The sequence below is a fragment of the Oncorhynchus nerka genome, linkage group LG24, assembly GCF_034236695.1.
Source record: "Oncorhynchus nerka isolate Pitt River linkage group LG24, Oner_Uvic_2.0, whole genome shotgun sequence".
In the NCBI taxonomy this organism is placed as follows: domain Eukaryota; kingdom Metazoa; phylum Chordata; class Actinopteri; order Salmoniformes; family Salmonidae; genus Oncorhynchus; species Oncorhynchus nerka.
This window is the reverse complement of record NC_088419.1, coordinates 59,817,438-59,835,242: the sequence shown is the minus strand read 5'-3', so window position 1 is coordinate 59,835,242 and position 17,805 is coordinate 59,817,438. Positions and strand designations below refer to the sequence as shown.

The 17,805-nt window shown below is 44.8% G+C and overlaps 1 protein-coding gene across 2 annotated transcripts in view; it reads left to right on the top strand.

The window, feature by feature from the left end:
* Positions 1-17,805, top strand: part of LOC115108321 (single-stranded DNA-binding protein 3) — a 106,260-nt gene that overhangs the window by 27,003 nt on the left and 61,452 nt on the right. For both annotated transcript variants that reach the window (XM_029632510.2, XM_029632512.2), the window contains exon 4: positions 1,750-1,834. In XM_029632510.2, the coding sequence (XP_029488370.1) occupies positions 1,750-1,834 (85 nt within the window). The remainder of the gene's footprint in view (positions 1-1,749; positions 1,835-17,805) is intronic.

The following is a 17,805-nucleotide window of genomic DNA, read 5'->3' as shown; positions in this document are numbered from 1 at the left end:
TTGGAACCAAAAATCTCAAATTTGGACAAATCAGACCAAAGGACAGATTTCCACCGGTCTAATGTCCGTTGCTCGTCTTTTTGGGCCCAAGCAAGTCTCTTCTAACTGGTGTCCTTTTAGTAGTGGTTTCTTTGCAGCAATTCGACCATGAAGGCCTGATTTGTGAATCAGGCTGCCATAAGGGCGGCACACAATTTGCCCAGCGTCATCCGGCTTAGTGTTTGGCCGATGTAGGCCGTCATTGTAAATAAGAATTTGTTCTGAACTGTCTTGCCTAGTTAAATAAAATCATATTTAAAAAAAACTTGAACCCTGTGAAGCATTTTTTTGGGATGCAATTTCTGAGGCTGGTAACTCTAAACTTTGGTGGTCCTCACGAGAGCCAGCTCCATCATAGCACTTGATGGTTTGTTGCGACCACACTTGAAGAAATGTTAAGTTCTTGAAATGTTCCACATTGACTGACCTTCATGTCTTAAAGTAATGATGGACTGTTGTTTTTCTTTGTATTTAAGCTAATATGGACTTGGTATTTTACCAAACAGGGCTGTCTTCTGTATACCACTCCTACCTTTTCACAACACACCTGATTGGCTCAAATGCATTAAGAAGGAAAGAAATTAAACAAATGAACTAATTTGAAATGCATTCCAGGTGACCACCTCATGAAGCCTGTTGAGAGAATGCCATGAGTGTGCAAAGCTGTCATCAAGGCAAAGGGTGGCTACTTTGAAGAATCTCAAATATAAAGTATATTTTGATTTGTTAAACAATTTTTTTGGTAACTACATGATTCCATGTGTGTTACATCATAGTTTTGATGTCTTCACTATTATTCTACAATGTAGAAAATAGCAAAAAATAAAAATCCTTGAATGAGTAGGTGTCCAAACTCTTAACTGGTACTGTATGTTTTCAAACTGAGGCGATGAATGATTATCTGATACACGCACAGTTATGGGTCATCAGCTCATATTTTCTGCTCCATTTTGCAGTCTGTCATATCAAGTGTCAGACGTTTCACACGTTAGAAGTCTGGTTTTGCCGCCTCAGCAGAAAGAATGTGTATTGTGGAGTATTCGCCTTCGAATGTTTTGGAAAAAGCGTAATGTTTCTCTTGAGCCCCAGTCAGATCAGCAGCTTTTATGTGCTATCCATTAAATCAATATCTTAGGCGCAAGCACAATTTAATGGGGACTAGTTAAACAGGTAATTAATTTCAATTAAGTAATTGAGAGCATTTGGATTGGAACCTGGTGCCCTCTTCAACTCTTAAGGACTGGATTTTCCTTAATGAACAAATATCATAAGTAATTGATCAGTAACCAGCATCTCTGGCCCAGCAGAATGAGAGCCACTGTACATGAGATGGTTCGATTCAATGACACTGCTTTGCTGTAGCTCTGAGGTGGACTACGGGTTGGATTAGAATATTTTAGGAAAATAAACTGACAAAGTTCTTCATTTAAACCCTGGTTATAAAGGGTTTAAGTGAAGACACCTCGGACAACTAACTTTTTAGCTTGATCATGTTTCACTTTGTCATAGATGTGGTCTCCATGGATAGATGGTAATTTAGCTTACACTTCACATCCACATACTGTGTATACATTCATGCATGAGGGAATCAAACCCACAACTGCATGATGTGGCCAGCACCATGCTCCAACCAACTCAGTCATGTGAACAAAATCTGTCTGTTAGTGTAAACTGAAACCATGTCCAACCATGTTCTCTCTCTCCCCACAGTGTATTCTGGGATCTGTACTGCGCTGCTCCGGACCGGAGAGAGACATGCGAACATTCCAGCGAGGCCAAGGCTTTCCACGACTATGTGAGTCAACCTGTCATTGTTGTTGTGTCAGAGGCACACTGGCCATTGTCACGTGGTTGTGTGGGCTACTGAATGTCTAACTGTTATCAATGTTAATTTTGCAACATCAAATTGAGACATTTGCGTGCATGATTGTTTTGGTCATGATATGAATGTAGTGTTGCTTGGTTTCTTACTGCAATGGGTTATATCCTCCTAAGTTTAGTGAAACAGTTTCCTGGCTACCCCTCTCACTACTTCCCTGTGACCCCTGACCTCAGAGCCTTACCTAAACTGTCTGCTGAAGGTGAAATGTCAGGCCTTTGCAAGGTTTTTATTGGCCTTCAAATGGTTTCAGTAAGGGTGGGAGCAAATAAAGCAACTTTGTGAGCTGTTGACCTGGATTAAGTTCAGTGCTGGGGCCGATGCATGGGGCCCAATTGGGGGTGGCTTTGGGGTCATGGGCTTGCCTTCCCTGACCCTCTCATCTGCAGAAGAGCTGGATGTTCCCTGGTGCTGGAATTGATGTGCTGCCTGAACTTGTGAACATTTGTTGAGGCCAATCTCGGACTGCAAATGGCCATGTTAATGTGCCCACTGATTGACCTCTAGCTCATTGGCGGGACCTGAATGAGTTGAAGGTTAAGCTGCAGTCCCCTCGGACTTCATCTGCCTCACTCAAGGCAAATGCGTTTTATTTGTTATCACCGCCATACCATAGTGCAGAATTCTCCTTTTTGGTCATGTTTTGGCTATGCTAAATAGTGGTATGACATACCCTTTAAAATGTTTAAAGTAAGGCTTGTGCAGCTAATCGGTTATGTTGGTCAGACTGTATTACTACCAGTTTGTCGTTCACCTGGCCAGTTAGGGAAGGAGCTCTAGAAATGGATCATGATGGTTCTAATCCTGCAGGTTTCCCAGTTCTGTGCAGTTCCGTACTCTCATTTAGTCTGACAAGTATGAACAGACCAGACCTCCATCCGAACAGACTCATTTGTTGTGAGTGTGTATTGCACAAGATGAACCCTTTTAGAACCCAGATCGGCCGTCGACAGCCTTTCTTAAGTTACAATAGCTGCCGCGAACAGCCTTGTTCTTCTAACAACAATATCTGTGTCAATTTCCAAAAAGAACTTGCGAGCAGCCTGTTATCGTATTCGCGTTTCTGTCGTCATCAATGAGAAACCGGAAACGGGGTATGCTTTCATTTGACTTTTCAAAGTTTTTTTATTTTTTTAACTTCATTACTCAATGACCGTGCCGACGCAGCTTTTCACTGTGATAGAGGGTTTATCTATGTTGGTTGGTGATATGGATTTGCACACGTCCTTGCACTTTGAAAAGCGAGAATGTCCAGGTGAGTGAAATAAGTAAAACTACAGGTATATGTTTGGTGTTGTCGACGTTCGATGCTGTGAAACTTGGGGAATAGCTGACAGATTAGCAAGTCATTCATGATAACTTGGTTGGTACAGGCGAGCACATCAGCGGTGGAGCTCAAATGATTGATTGCTCTGTCTCATGGAAGTAGTTGGTGTTTAGCTGTGTATATAGTCTGCGAACTAGTTGGTTGTTTTTGTCTCGTTTCTACTGATGTAATTCAAATGGAAACGGCCCAAGCTGCTTGCTATAGTTAGCTAGTTAATCTGTCAGGCAAGAAATGTTGTGTGTAGCATTACATTTGGGCTGCGCTCGCGAAGCGTCAACCTCACTCTCACTAGCTAGCCATGCAGATAACCAGCTAACTAGCCACCGACTTGGCTTAGGTTATGGTTTGTCATGTTTGCTAGGTGCAGATATTCTTAGGCTATACATTGCCTTGTTGTTCTATTATTTGACAGCTTAACTGTCATGTTAGGGTTGAGGCCCGCACAGTGGAGCTCATATGATGAGTTGGATATTTGTTTACGTAACTAACAAGTTGCTTGTTTTGTCCTCTTTCTACTGATGCAATTCATTTGGAATCTGTCCCAGCTTCGTAACTAATCAGCTAACATTGGCAAACTCTGTAGTTAGTCTGTTAGCCAAGAAATCGAGAGTTAAGAAAATATTTAGTAAATAAACTAAAGTAACACAATAAAATGACAATACTGAGGCTGTATACAGGGGGTACCGGTACTGAGGTAAATTAGAAAGATGGTTTGTGTGCATGGTTGAGAAAAAGAGAGGAAAAAAGAGCGAGACAGAGGGAGGGAAAGATTATGTTCCTATAATCGTATCCTGGTTGTTGCTCCTCTCCCCGTGTTACTCTGTTCCTTTAGGTCAATGAAAGAGAAGGGAGTGATGTGGAGAGTCAGGGCTCAGCAGCAAAAGGCAGGGAGGAAGAGGAGTTAGAGATGATTGGAGGGAGAGAGGTGGAGGGAGAGGAACATGGAGGGAAAGGAAGAGGAGGGAGATGACGAAGCAGAGGGAGAGCGTACCTGAGAGGGGAGCCTACGTTTCCATGGTGTGTGTCTGCCCCAAGTCCCACCATTCACCCTTGTGCCACACCACTTGGACCTAAAGTGACCGTAGCAGGGGTTTTGGTAGGAATTTGTATCTGTTCCAGAGCTTGTAAGGGATTACAACAAGACAATGGGGGGGTTGACCATCTTGACCAACTGAGGAGCTATTGCAATGTTGGACGCACAGGCAGAAGATGGTGGTAGTATGTGTTTTGGGGGATGCTCAACATTGCCATCATAAATGCATACATTGTCTGGGGGACCCTGCAAAGGCCCCTTCCCAGAAACCACAGGCTCTGGGCCCTGAAGGCATTCAAAATGCAGCTTGTGTGTTCTCTTTGATATGGCTATAGTGGCAGGAAGGGGAGCCAAGTGTGTGGCACCAGGGCGTGTGGATGGAGTTGTAACTCATTGAAAAGTAGGTGAAGTTTGAAGGGCACAAGTGTGGTGTGCATCCGGAGTGGACGCAGGGCAAAGAGTGGGAGCTGTGTATAAACCTCCTTTGGGAAGCTCTATGTGTTCTGAGCCATTTTGCAGGATGGTGTTTTGCTGTAGTGTGAAATATGAATTTGTCCTACAAATCTTTTATTGTCACTGAACAGTTGTTGTGTTTTGTATCTTCTCTCTTTAGCTGACTCAATCTCATACTTGTTGCATTCACTGAATTGTTGTCAAAGTAGACTACTATCTCTTAGTGTCAGGCCTGATCTGTACTAAATCTTATTGCCAGAGGTTACCTACATTTTGAAATCGTCTCCGAATAGGTGTTTGCATTTTTACATTGTTACAGAAGTATGAATCGTTGTTAATCAATTCGTTTTGAAATACTTTCTGAATATTGTCCTCTGGTCACATTTTGGATTATTTATTTATATGTAAATACTTAAGTATAATATATCATACTTGGTACATTTTGCGTGAGTAATTTAGTAATTTACTACAATTTAAATACTCTAGTGTTTTTTGTTGTGTTGTGTGTTAATCATTTTTTGATAGTGAGTGTCTTTACACAATGGAGAAATGTGGGTTGTTCCTATTGACATGAATTTGGTGTCATATTAAAGAAGAGGTCGTTTTCTTTAAAACTAAGTTAACTTGTAATTGTCATTTATTCTTTGTTTTTGAGCCATGTCTGTTTGTTTGAAATGTGAAAAAATTAGCTTTATCTTGAAAATTCTCAGTAATTTACAGCCGCATTCTAGAATTCTATTGGGGTCTAAAGGGTTAATTACATGGTTAATTAAACCCCATGCTTAATTAAAGCTGACATGTGTCCCCAATTAATCCACACTGAGTGCACAAAATATTAAGGACTCCTTCCTAATATTGAGTTGCCCCCCCCACACACTTTTGCCCTCAACAGCCTACTTCAAATCACTTAACTGTCATTTATTCAAATAAAATATTTGTTGTTGTGTATTACGTTTGTTTTATTTGATGAATTTATTTTTTAATTCCAAGTCATCTCTATAGAGCTGCTGCCTAAAATCACTATTCTGTAGTTCAAAGTAAATAAGGCATACTTTCATGACTGTTGAATACCAAGTGTCAATCACTTAGATCATGTATTTTCAGGTAGAGATACTTCACGAAGCAACAGCTGCTCTCTAAATCCCCTCATGATTGTGCATTATTCTTAGTGACGTGTAGTTCGCCAACGATTCGCTCTTTTTGAACTTTTTATGACTTGAGAGTCATGATTTTGGTTTTCCGAGTGATTTGTTCATTTTAGATGTTCATTAGACCTGCTGGCGTCGATGAATTCTACAGCAGGATTAATATGCGCTCGGCGGCTCCGGAGATGTGCTCCAACAACGAACTGTTGTGTGTGTGTGTGTGTGTGTGCAGAAAAATAGATCATGCTGCAGGCAGCATAGAGAAGGAAAATACATGTTTAGAACTGATAAATGACAGTATGGTGCAAGAATGAATGCAATCAATTTGATTATTGAATATTATTGATGGACATCATTTTGTAGAACAAAAACATGCACAGCCTTCCTCTGCTGCTCAACAGTCAAACTCGTGAACAAATTGTTTGGGTGGCTGCTACAGTTCGTAGCCTATTGGGCATATCTCCCTCGCGGCAGTCATTCCGTTCACAATCTAGTCTGGTTGTGGCCGCAAATAGACCTCGTTTTCAAAGGTATCAATAAATAAATAATTGTATTTTTACACCTAGCAATCACAGATTACGGGGGAACAAGAGGCTTGTAGAATCATGATTATTTCAAGTTTTTAGTTCACCAGTAGGGGGGTCCTGCGTGCTCAGGGCATTACTGAGTCAAATGAACGAAGTGAATCAATATTTTTTTATTTTGACTGTACGAGTCAAAGATCAGAGTCAGTAAAAAGAGCGTGACATCCCGTCACTAATTCTTCTGTCTATTCCGTAGCGGGTGTGAAAGAAGCACCGACCTGACAAGTAGATGTGAAATGGATTATGGATCATTGTAGTTAATTACCAAACTTTGTAGAATATTGGCCTGTTGGAAACTACAACTCCCTACTACATTGCACAGTTCAGGCTGGATCTGATTTATGTCTATAGAAACAGTGCAATGTGTGCATTGAGCTCAGAAAGAACTGAACGAAATGGAATTCAAATAATTGAACCAATGTAGGTCAATTAGTTTAAAAAAATCAATATCCCTCCTCACTACTCTCTCGGTAGCTAGCTACCTGTCTCAACCGTCAGCTACCCTCCATGCTAACTCTGACAACCCATTCAGTGAGCTGGTGGCAGGTCTAGTGGTTAGGACTTCCAAGAAAAGAGTTCATACCTACATTTAATGTGATATGGGATGGGACCTGAACAAATAAATAAAGCAATGTCTACTCAGAATTGTTTAGTGACATGCACACACGTTTCAAAACCCGACATGGTTAGGTGCCTTACGAAGACCCACACACCTAAAGATGCATTATGTCCTTAGCTCCAGTGTCCAGATGTGGGGCTCCAGTTGAATGTCCTCTGAGGGGATCTGTCCTACTCCGTGGTCAGCCCAGTGTGGACGCTGTGGGGCTCTGGGGACTGCCACAGGGGCTCAGATGTCCTGCTCTTTTTTGTTCTAATTCAAGGATTAATGGCCAGTTTTCCTTGACCCCACACCTGGTTGAAGTTCAAAGGGTAAAAGTATATCTGCTCGTCCGGGTTCTGTGTGTGAGAAGGGGCTTTGTGAAGTGAACTTTTGTCTTCCTCACAAGAAGTACATCGATATCACTGATCACCAATATCATTTGACAAGAAATTGTTGTTGGTGGCATGAGGGTATGTTATAATTCAACGTTTATCTGTATATATCTACTGGATGGATTGAGCAGATTGGTTGAACTGTATGAAAATGCATAACCCTGAAACTTTTCAATAAGTTTGTCTATAGTCAAATCTTCCCATCTCTCAGTCATGTTCATTTCCACAACTCTGTCTGTGTTGCTGGTGGACCCAGCGTGTCTGTGTGTGTTTGGGGTTACAGACAGACAGGACACAGGGTTAATGTTCCGTGAAGAACCTTACCTTGGGCTGTGGCAGGGGGGACCAGGGTGGGGGTGGAGGCGTGAATCCCCCGGGCCTGTCTCTGTCTGATTAACTCCAGCCGTTCCGATCCCTGTGGACCAGTGGTCTGATCAAGTCGCTGCCCGGCCCGGCTGATAACAGCCCCGTTCCCCCGCCATGTCTCCCAGGATCACAGGGAGAAAAATAACACGACTCCCAGGGGGAACAGTAGACTCTGTCTCCGGTGTTAGACTCTGAGTTTGTATGGGTCCACACATTTTAGATGCCATCTCTCACTGACTGGTTGTGTTTTGTTACTGTGTCAACTGTCCAAGGACATGATGGTGGCCCTGGCTGGGTTTGAAGGAATCCACCATGACCCAAACCCTTTCCTGTTTCCTTCTCCTGGGGCCTAGGAGGTAGACTTTATAGCCCTCCAGATTGGGGAATATAATGTGCTAATCCTGAAATCTGGGGGGTGGTTCATGGCTAATCACTGGATTTTGGTGGGATTCTGACTCTGGCTGGGCTCCCGGAACTGAAAGACTCTGCACCCCTGGATGGCAGATCCAAAGTGGTACAAACCTTCATAAACACACCACACTGGAGATGCATGGAACAGAAAAACACAGCCTTTATAAATGTTTAAGAGGAATTTCCCTTTATTCCTTATTGTTGAAACCATTTCATTGATTCCAATTTTGTCTTCAAATCATGTTTACTTACTGAGAGAAATGCACATTCATAATTCTCTTTCCTACTTCAATTTGAATGTTCCTCAAGAGTGCTTAGAGTGAGGAAATGTTTTGTTTTTCCAAACATGAGACTTCTTTTGGTAATTCAGAATGAATGATGAAAGAAATAGCGGCATGAATGATTAAGAAAGTCAGAAACGCGTGCGCACACACACACACACACACACACACACACACACAGGGTGTAATGCACCCCAAAAATCTTAGGGGTCACAAAGTACATAAGAATGGCTGAAGGGTGTTAGTTGGAGACCTGAAATGTCTTTTTCCTGCAATCTACATCCATAAGCATTATGCTTAATTCTATGTATAAAAAAAATAATCTAAATAATAATTCATATTTTTGTATTTTTTTGTTGTTGCATATCTCATACCTCTTGAGCTGTCTGTGCCTGACTGGTGATTATTTAGTAATTGCTACCAAACTTGCCAGCAGGCATACCAGATAAGCTAGCTACTCAAACTTGATGGACTGAAATGACGTCTTGGTAGCTAGTTATGAGGTAGCTACTTATGAATTTCATAAAATTGCTTTGAGGCTAGTAGTATTATAGAGAAATTACAAAAAAAAACAGGACAAATCTGGGGGGGGCACGTGCTCCTGTGCCCCCTATGGGCATGACGCCGCTGCAAACATACACAAACAAACCCTTCCAGGAAGTAGTAATGCTCCATCGTTAGACTTTGGGTGTGTTTGTAAATTCGCTCTGGCTATCTACTCCGATTTCAGAACACTCTCGCCTAAGTGTGCCAGAGCGCAGAATAATTGATGAATTTACGAACGCTCAACACCGGTTGAATATGGCTGGTGTCTGTAAACGTCTGCAAAAAAAGCATAAGTTGTTGCCAGCAGCACAGTTATAATCACCAATGCTCTGGATAATATGAAGACCGCCTAACCAGCTCTGCTAGGGCAAGTAAAATGCTCAGAGTGAGCTGTTCCTTAATTTGTGTCTGGAAGTAGCTAGCTTGCCACGTTAGCCAGTAAGCTTGGGTGGTTGACTGCCGTCGTGAGGTCAGAACGCTTGGATCAATCCTACTCCTCAGCCAGAGCATCAAGTGTGCACTCTGAGCACTCCAGATTGAATTTACGAACACACCCTTTTTGTTCTTAGCACAAGCTAGAGGTCGTGACCCCACACATCTGCGATTCTTGCCACTGTGACATCAGCGCCTCTGGAGTGTCACTGATTTAGTGACAGAAGTGCGTCATTCACAAAGCCGTGTCTTAATACTCTCTGGATGAGCTTGGCGCTTGTTATTATGATTTTTTTGGGATTGACTTCTCATTCAGACAGCTCTGATGGAGACTCCTGTCAGTGGAAGTGGGGACACGTAAAGGCAGATGCTCATCTAAAAGTCAGCTTCTTGTTTAGTTTTTGTTCAACATGTTCTGAAAAATAGCAACTACTGATCGTTTGAAAACTGAACTGGCCTGTCTTCTTCTGAATATCCATTTCCATTTGTAAGCTTTGATTTGGCCTCTCCCTGAACCTTTTGGTAATGACCAGGACTCCTTCCCAGCTACACAAAGAACTCCAGAACTCTTCCTTTGTTTGCTGTGAGCCTGAAAAGGTCCGATTTGCATCAGGTACAATGACATTCAGGATGTTGGGTCTGTGTGACATGGTTTTCTATTGTAAAATATCACTTTGACACCTGCGCTGACTTGAATACTTAAGTGTCATAACCTCTTGTCAGGCGAATAGAGGGAGTCAATAGAGCTGATGGTATAATGTAGGGGTTGCCTTGTGTCAGGAAAGTGAAATGGTGTGGGATGTCTCGAATGACACTCGTCTATTCTCTTTTACAGTAGGTCGTCAGAAGTGCACTCGATAGGGAATAGGGTGTCATTTGAGAGGTAGCCAAGCTGTGGCAGACTGGAGTGTCCAGCAGGACTGAAACAGGTGGCACGGGGCTGGAGCGCCTCTCTGTAAACAACAACCATTGAGAAGCCATCCTTTGTGTGTACTTTGTCTGACTGTGTGCGTTTCTCTCATCGAGAACAGGTGCTCACTTTCCCCATTTCAATGAGTCGGTTCAATAAACCTTTTGCTTTGCCTCAGCCTTTCCCTTCGTCTCACCTTCTGTCCTTTAAAAGAAATATCTCCATCTCATCCTACGCCTTTCTCTTAGGTCTGGTGCACAGTCCTCCCCTCACTCTAACACCCCCTCGTCTCTACCCCCCTCTTTCTTATTCCTCCCCCTCTCCTCTTGTCTCCCTCCCTCTCTCTCTCAGGAGATTGATTGGGTAATCTGGCTGTGTGCCAGCGGTGCCCGCTCTGCTCAAGGGAAGGAGAGAAGCGGGGGCGGAATGACGACATGGAGGAATTATAATACCATATAGGGAGACGATGTATGGATGGAGAGAGGAGACTGGGGAGGGGGACAGGCAGAGATGAGGTGTAATAGAGGCAGGATTGGCACCGCCATATCTTATTCATATTGTGGTGATATGTACACACTAAAGGCATGCCCCATCTCTCTCCCTCCCTCCCTCCTGCCAGCTCTGTCCCTCTCTTACTCATTCCCTCCATCTCTCCCGCTCTCATTCCCTCTCCCTCTCTCTGGCAGGTTTTCTCCTCTCCACTGTTTTCTCTAGCTATCAGACCGTTTGTGGCTCTTGGCTGCGGGGCTGACATCCGTGACTGAGCGGGGCTGTCTTTCTGCTCCGTGTTTACTGTTGTTGTCTCCCATCCTCTCTTCTCTCTGCCTGGAATGCAAGGGCCAGTCCACATCTCACGTCTCTATGTATCTCTGTGTAGACATTTCCTAGCTGAACCTCAGAACAAAGGGTTGAAATCTCTGCCCCTGAGCTGTATGGTCGACTGCGGGTCTGGGAGTGACAGAATTATGGATCCTTTTTGTTTATCATTTGCTTCCTCGCAGGATGATTCTGCGCGCGAGTAACCATGCGCTTGGCTGGTGGTATTTAATCTCAATAGTTCTAAGAGGGAGGGGTGTAGGTGGAGAGGTGCTGAATTAGGTTTTCACTCTGCAGATTACACATTTTTAATACATGCCACACAATGACTTATTTGGGTCATTATCAGCTTGGTCTCAATAGTCCTCTAAGAAGCTGCACAGATGCATCCCTAAATGATTGGTGTCCCCTTTAGGGGGAGTTTAGTTGTTACTCAAACTGTATGTGGGCATGCTGTTGGAAGTCTACTAGCGTACGTGTGTTGATATGGTGTGGAGTTGATTCTATAGGAGGAAGCTACCACAGTGCCCTGGGAGGGGGAGGACACAGGCTGGCGAGGGTCAGGATTGCCCCTGAGTCAGTGGTGTGCATGTAGCCATGCCGTCCTGTCTGGAGCAGCCCAGTCACAGCTCCACTCCTCTCCTGCCACTGTTTGATCTACAGTCACACAATGCTTTGAAGTCTGGGGGCTGGCCACACTCCAACCACATCCACACTTCCACACACACCGTTCTGAAAAAATACCCTGCCTGCAGAAATTGGCATAAATTACTGACATTACACAAATAATGCTGCAGCGTCTGCTTTTGGGAAGCCTCACATTTCCCTAGGCGATGTTCCGACCCAGGCCGGCTGTTTTTATTACGGTGCACTACCCCCCCCGCTGAGGAGGGAGATGGGAAGCGAGGGCGACCTGTTTTAGGCTAGTGGTGAGTGTCCACTCCCAGCTCTTAGGTAGAAGACCCGTGGTCAACCTGGTCATGCTATATATTCTCGCCAACACCTGTAGAGCTTGTTCCTCTTACAGCGAGGCTCATTAGAGAGCTAACACTGATGGTGATATGGCTTGTCAGTTAATTCCACGGGACTGAAATTGATCTCCAGACGTTCACATTTGTTATTGCTGTTGGGAGTTGTAGAGGGAGGCCTTATTTTCTCCCACACAGATCCCCAATCGACTCTACTCACGTTTGAGCTACTGCCTCGGTTAATATAACACACGTTTGATTGCTTGGGCTTTTTATGGTCCGAGAGTACACATCACAATCCAGCTAGGTGTGTGTTTTCAAATGATGAGCAAGGGAGTATATAGGTGTATGAAGTAGTGGTTTGCTGCTGATAGTAAACGAGCTAACAAGCGTCTTTGATATTAGCTTTTTGAGTCACCTAATTTTCCCATTCTGACCTCGACATCCTTCGTTTTTCTTCTGTTTCAACCTCCCTGTGTTCATTGTTCTCTGCTCATCATTCTTGTGCAATCTCTTTTTCTCTTCTTTCTCTCTCTGAGATGAGTCAGTGGGCAGGCTGTGCTGCTGGCAGGCTGTGCTGCTGGCAGGCTGTGCTGCTGGCAGGCTGTGCTGCTGGCAGGCTGTGTGTCTGCTCTGCTGCTAGTGCTGCCTGCATTGGCTGGGCTCTGCCACCCAAGGCCTGCCATTGTACCAGTCTCAAGTACCAGCTGGGCACCCCAATTCGTAATGAAAATAAACCTGCCTCTTTTAATGTGTGTGTGAGTCAGTCAGTCAGTCAGTTGGACACCATGCTCATTGAGTCAAGTGGTGAGACAAACCCACTCCTCCTGAGAATGAATGGCTGAGACGTGCAACTGTCTCAACTCTGCATTACACTGCCGCCCTCCCTGCTAGGATTAAAGACAAAAACAATTAGTCTTATTTGCAATTTAAATTCTCCCTAAATGCAGACTTAATCCCCCCCTTTTTTTTAAACAGGCAGAATAAATGCAGAGATTCAAGTCTGTCTGGATTCCTTTAGCTTTATTAACACGTAGAAGTTATACCGAATAACGGTTGTGCTTTTAGCTTTTTCTATATTTGGAAAACACAATGTTCCTTGTTGAAGGGTTTTGCCAAAATGATGGAAAAAAGGTAAAGAATCAGGATGAGAAGTGAGGACCTCATCACTCATGTTTACAGCATCGCACGCCATTCACCAAAAATGCTAGTACACACACACACACCCTTGAGGAGAACCTAGGGGTGTTGGCGAGGCATCTCTCCAGTAGGTAAAGGGGAAGCCAGGGGGAGCCACAGAGGTAATCACTGGGTCAGTGGGGAGCCATTACACGCTCAGTGAAAGGCTGGGGAAGTATATGGTATAAAAATAATCATTACTGTGCATTACAGTCACTGTCTGTAAATATGCCCAGGATGGCAGTAAAGGAACACATGCGTGCCGGGGCAAAGCTTTCATCAGCACAGTCCCTTGTCCCCACGCAGACATACAGCCTGTGGGAGCCACCGGGCCGGGTTTGTGTGTGTGGGTGTGCAAGCAAGCACCTTTTTGAGGATCTTTGGCTCAAATTCATGCCAGGCCAGCTGAAATGGCACCAAAAACATGCAATGTTTTACATTTTCTTTATTAAATCCCCTTGTTCAGTAAGAACCGGTACTCATTACCCACATAGCAGTGTGTTTTCATCTGTGTGGTGTGTGACAGCCATGCGAAGTCCTTTTCTCTGGCCTGTAGTTGACGTGTGGTTAACCTGGAGCCTGTACAGATGTGTAGGAGATGAGAGGGGGACACATCTGACACAGCACAGAGGGTCTCTCTCTGGGCTTCTGTCATGGCTGCCCAGCACCCCCCTCCCCCAGACTGCAGTTCACATAGAATCTCTCTATGGGCTGGGCTTATGTGAGACTGGCAGGAGATTCACGCGAACACACACACATGCGTGAGGACACACACACACACACACACACACACATGCGCACACACACCGAATGAGAGTCTCTCACCAGTATGGTACTTATTTGTCCTCTCCTTCTGTGCTGAAAGCACTGTGTACTGTTCCCTGTAAAGCCAACCACCGTTCTAATGCTGCGGACTACAGACAGGAGGCTGTCTCATCTCCTGGTGGCATAGCACAACACAGCACAGACCTATCTCTTTCACTTGCTCTCTCTCTTCAGTGACATTCTGTGTGATAGAATCTATTTTTTACTAGATATACAGTATTATTATTAATACAAAACTCAGTGTTGTTTCTCACTTGGTGGTGTTTATGAGAGTGTGTACTGTACTGAAGTACTTCCATAGCACTGTTGCACTGTGTAAAGAGCCATCTGTCATTCGGTGTAGTCAGTCCCTGTGTGTGTGTGTGTGTGTGTGTGTGTGTTTTATTTTTCTTGTGGTGTTGACTGCTGTTCTGTGGTGTTGACTGCTGTTGTGTTGTCATCAGGCTGGCAGGCCAGGGGTTATCTAGGGGTCAATGCAGATCTGTCCTGTTGTTCATCTTAATTATTCTATTTCTGAAAGGACTGGAATCCAAAATTCAAATCACACGTTGCTTTAACTCTGCCATGTCCTCTGTGGTACATTGTGTCCTCGGTGGTACATTGTGTCCTCGGTGGTACATTGTGTCCTCGGTGGTACATTGCCTGAACTTTATGAAGTTGCGAAAGCTTTAGATTAGATCATGTCATTTATACTGCTCCCAAGTGGCGCAGCGGTCAAATGCACTGCATCTCAGTGCAAGATGCGTCGCTACAGTACCTGGTTGGAATCCAGGCTGCATCACATCCGGTCGTGAAGGCTCAGTTCACTGTGGGAAACCAGCCCTGACCCTTATTACAGGAGCACCAGCTTGTCTTTCTATATAGCGGATTGCCAGGACCGCATTTTTCATTCATAAGCCTTGTCGTTCATAAGCTACTCGTGCGTCGTTAACCATTTGTTTACTCTTTGTTCCGCCATGTTACCTCATTGGCCAGCTACTTAGCCACCTGGTAACTTTACCAGTATATCCAAACATTTGGTTGCACAGAAAGGACAAGCTTTTTCAGGAGATCTATGATCATAGCGATGAATGAATGACAGATCTCTTTTATGTCAGTATACCATTTTCAATGTAATGAATCTCAATAGGAAAATAGTCATTTTAGACAATGCAGAGCTGTCCTGTTGTTCATCTTAATTATTCTAATTCTGGAAGGACTGGAATCCAAAATTCAAATCACACGTTGCTTTAACTAATATTCCACAAATTACTTTGTCATTTTAATGACGGGTATTTGTTTCAAAACAGTGTTAGATGTTAGTTTCTAAGGCACAACGTGTGCTTCAAAAGTAGCTTGAATTCATACAGCCTACATTGGGCCTATATCTCAAACAACTGAAGCAGATTTTCTGATAGATTTTTATATAAGTTAGGAGCACCAGTGCTACCAATGGAATGTGTTAATTTAGAGTCCTGAGAACATGGCATTCTTGCATGTTATTGACTGAGCCTTTACATGACTAAGTTTTGTATGTGTGTTATGGCCTGTCGGACTGATGCTGATCTGTTCGTCTCTGTGCTATGCTGGGACCAGCCTGACCTGATTTGGGGACTGTTGTGCTGTTCTTAGCTAGGCTAGACTTGCCTGGTTTGTGGGGCTGCACTGTACTGTTCTACTCTGTGCTGTTCTACACTACGCTGTTCTACACTGCGCTGTGCTGTTGTGCTGTTCTACACTGCGCTGTGCTGTGTGCTGTTCTACACTGCGCTGTGCTGTTCTACACTGCGCTGTGCTGTTCTACACTGCGCTGTGCTGTTCTACACTGCGCTGTGCTGTTCTACACTGCGCTGTGCTGTTCTACACTGCGCTGTGCTGTTCTACGCTGCGCTGTTCTACGCTGCGCTGTTCTACTCTACGCTGCGCTGTTCTACTCTACGCTGCGCTGTTCTACTCTACGCTGCGCTGTTCTACTCTACGCTGCGCTGTTCTACACTGCGCTGCGCTGTTCTACACTGCGCTGTGCTGTTCTACACTGCGCTGTGCTGTTCTACGCTGCGCTGTGCTGTTCTACGCTGCGCTGTTCTGTTCTACGCTGCACTGTTCTGTTCTGTTCTACACTGCGCTGTTCTGTTCTACGCTGTTCTGTTCTGTTCTACGCTGCGCTGTTCTGTTCTACGCTGTTCTGTTCTACGCTGCGCTGTTCTGTTCTACGCTGTTCTGTTCTACGCTGCGCTGTTCTGTTCTACGCTGCGCTGTTCTACTCTACGCTGCGCTGTTCTACTCTATGCTGCGCTGTTCTACTCTACGCTGCGCTGTTCTGTTCTACGCTACGCTGCGCTGTTCTGTTCTACGCTATGCTGCGCTGTTCTACTCTACGCTGCGCTGTTCTACTCTATGCTGCGCTGTTCTGTTCTACGCTGTTCTGTTCTACTCTACGCTGCGCTGTTCTGTTCTACGCTGCTCTGTTCTACACTACGCTGCGCTGTTCTACTCTACGCTGCGCTGTTCTACACTGCGCTGTTCTACACTGCGCTGTTCTACACTGCGCTGTGCTGTTCTACGCTGCGCTGTTCTGTTCTACGCTGCGCTGTTCTGTTCTACGCTGCGCTGTTCTGTTCTACGCTGCGCTGTTCTGTTCTACGCTGCGCTGCTCTGTTCTACGCTGCTCTGTTCTACGCTGCGCTGTTCTGTTCTACGCTGCGCTGTTCTGTTCTACGCTGCGCTGTTCTGTTCTGCGCTGCGCTGTTCTACGCTGTTCTACGCTGCGCTGTTCTGTTCTACGCTGCGCTGTTCTGTTCTACGCTGCGCTGTTCTACTCTACGCTGCGCTGTTCTACTCTACGCTGCGCTGTTTCTACGCTGCGCTGTTCTACTCTACGCTGCGCTGTTCTACGCTGCGCTGCTCTGTTCTACGCTGCGCTGTTCTACTCTACGCTGCGCTGTTCTGTTCTACACTGCGCTGTTCTGTTCTACACTACGCTGCGCTGTTCTACACTGCGCTGTTCTGTTCTACACTGCGCTGTTCTGTTCTACACTGCGCTGTTCTGTTCTACGCTGCGCTGTTCTGTTCTACGCTGCGCTGTTCTACGCTGTTCTGTTCTACGCTGCGCTGTTCTACGCTGCGCTGCACTGTTCTGTTCTACGCTGCTCTGTTCTGTTCTACGCTGCGCTGTTCTACGCTGTTCTGTTCTACGCTGCGCTGTTCTACGCTGCGCTGCACTGTTCTGTTCTACGCTGTTCTGTTCTACACTGTGCTGTGCTGTTCTACACTGTGCTGTGCTGTTCTACTCTGTGCTGTGCTGTTCTACACTGTGCTGTTCTACACTGCTGTGCTGCGCTGCGGAGGCTCTAATCCCCTCAGTGCATGGCCAGATTACTTTCTTCTCCATATTGTCTGGGGGCGGGAGGAGGCTGCTCTAAAAGGCTCAGCACGGATCTGCCCTCTGCCAGGGAAGATGGCTCTTTATTTATTTATCCTGCTAACCAGTTCTTTATTTGTATGTATTTATTTATTTGTTTGTTTATTTATGCACATTAGGCTTGGATGGTATACCATATATACCGGGGCATTTGGAAATAACCAAGGGATTTTTTTTCTTTCAATACCTTCAATACTGTTAACTACTTATTTTGAAGT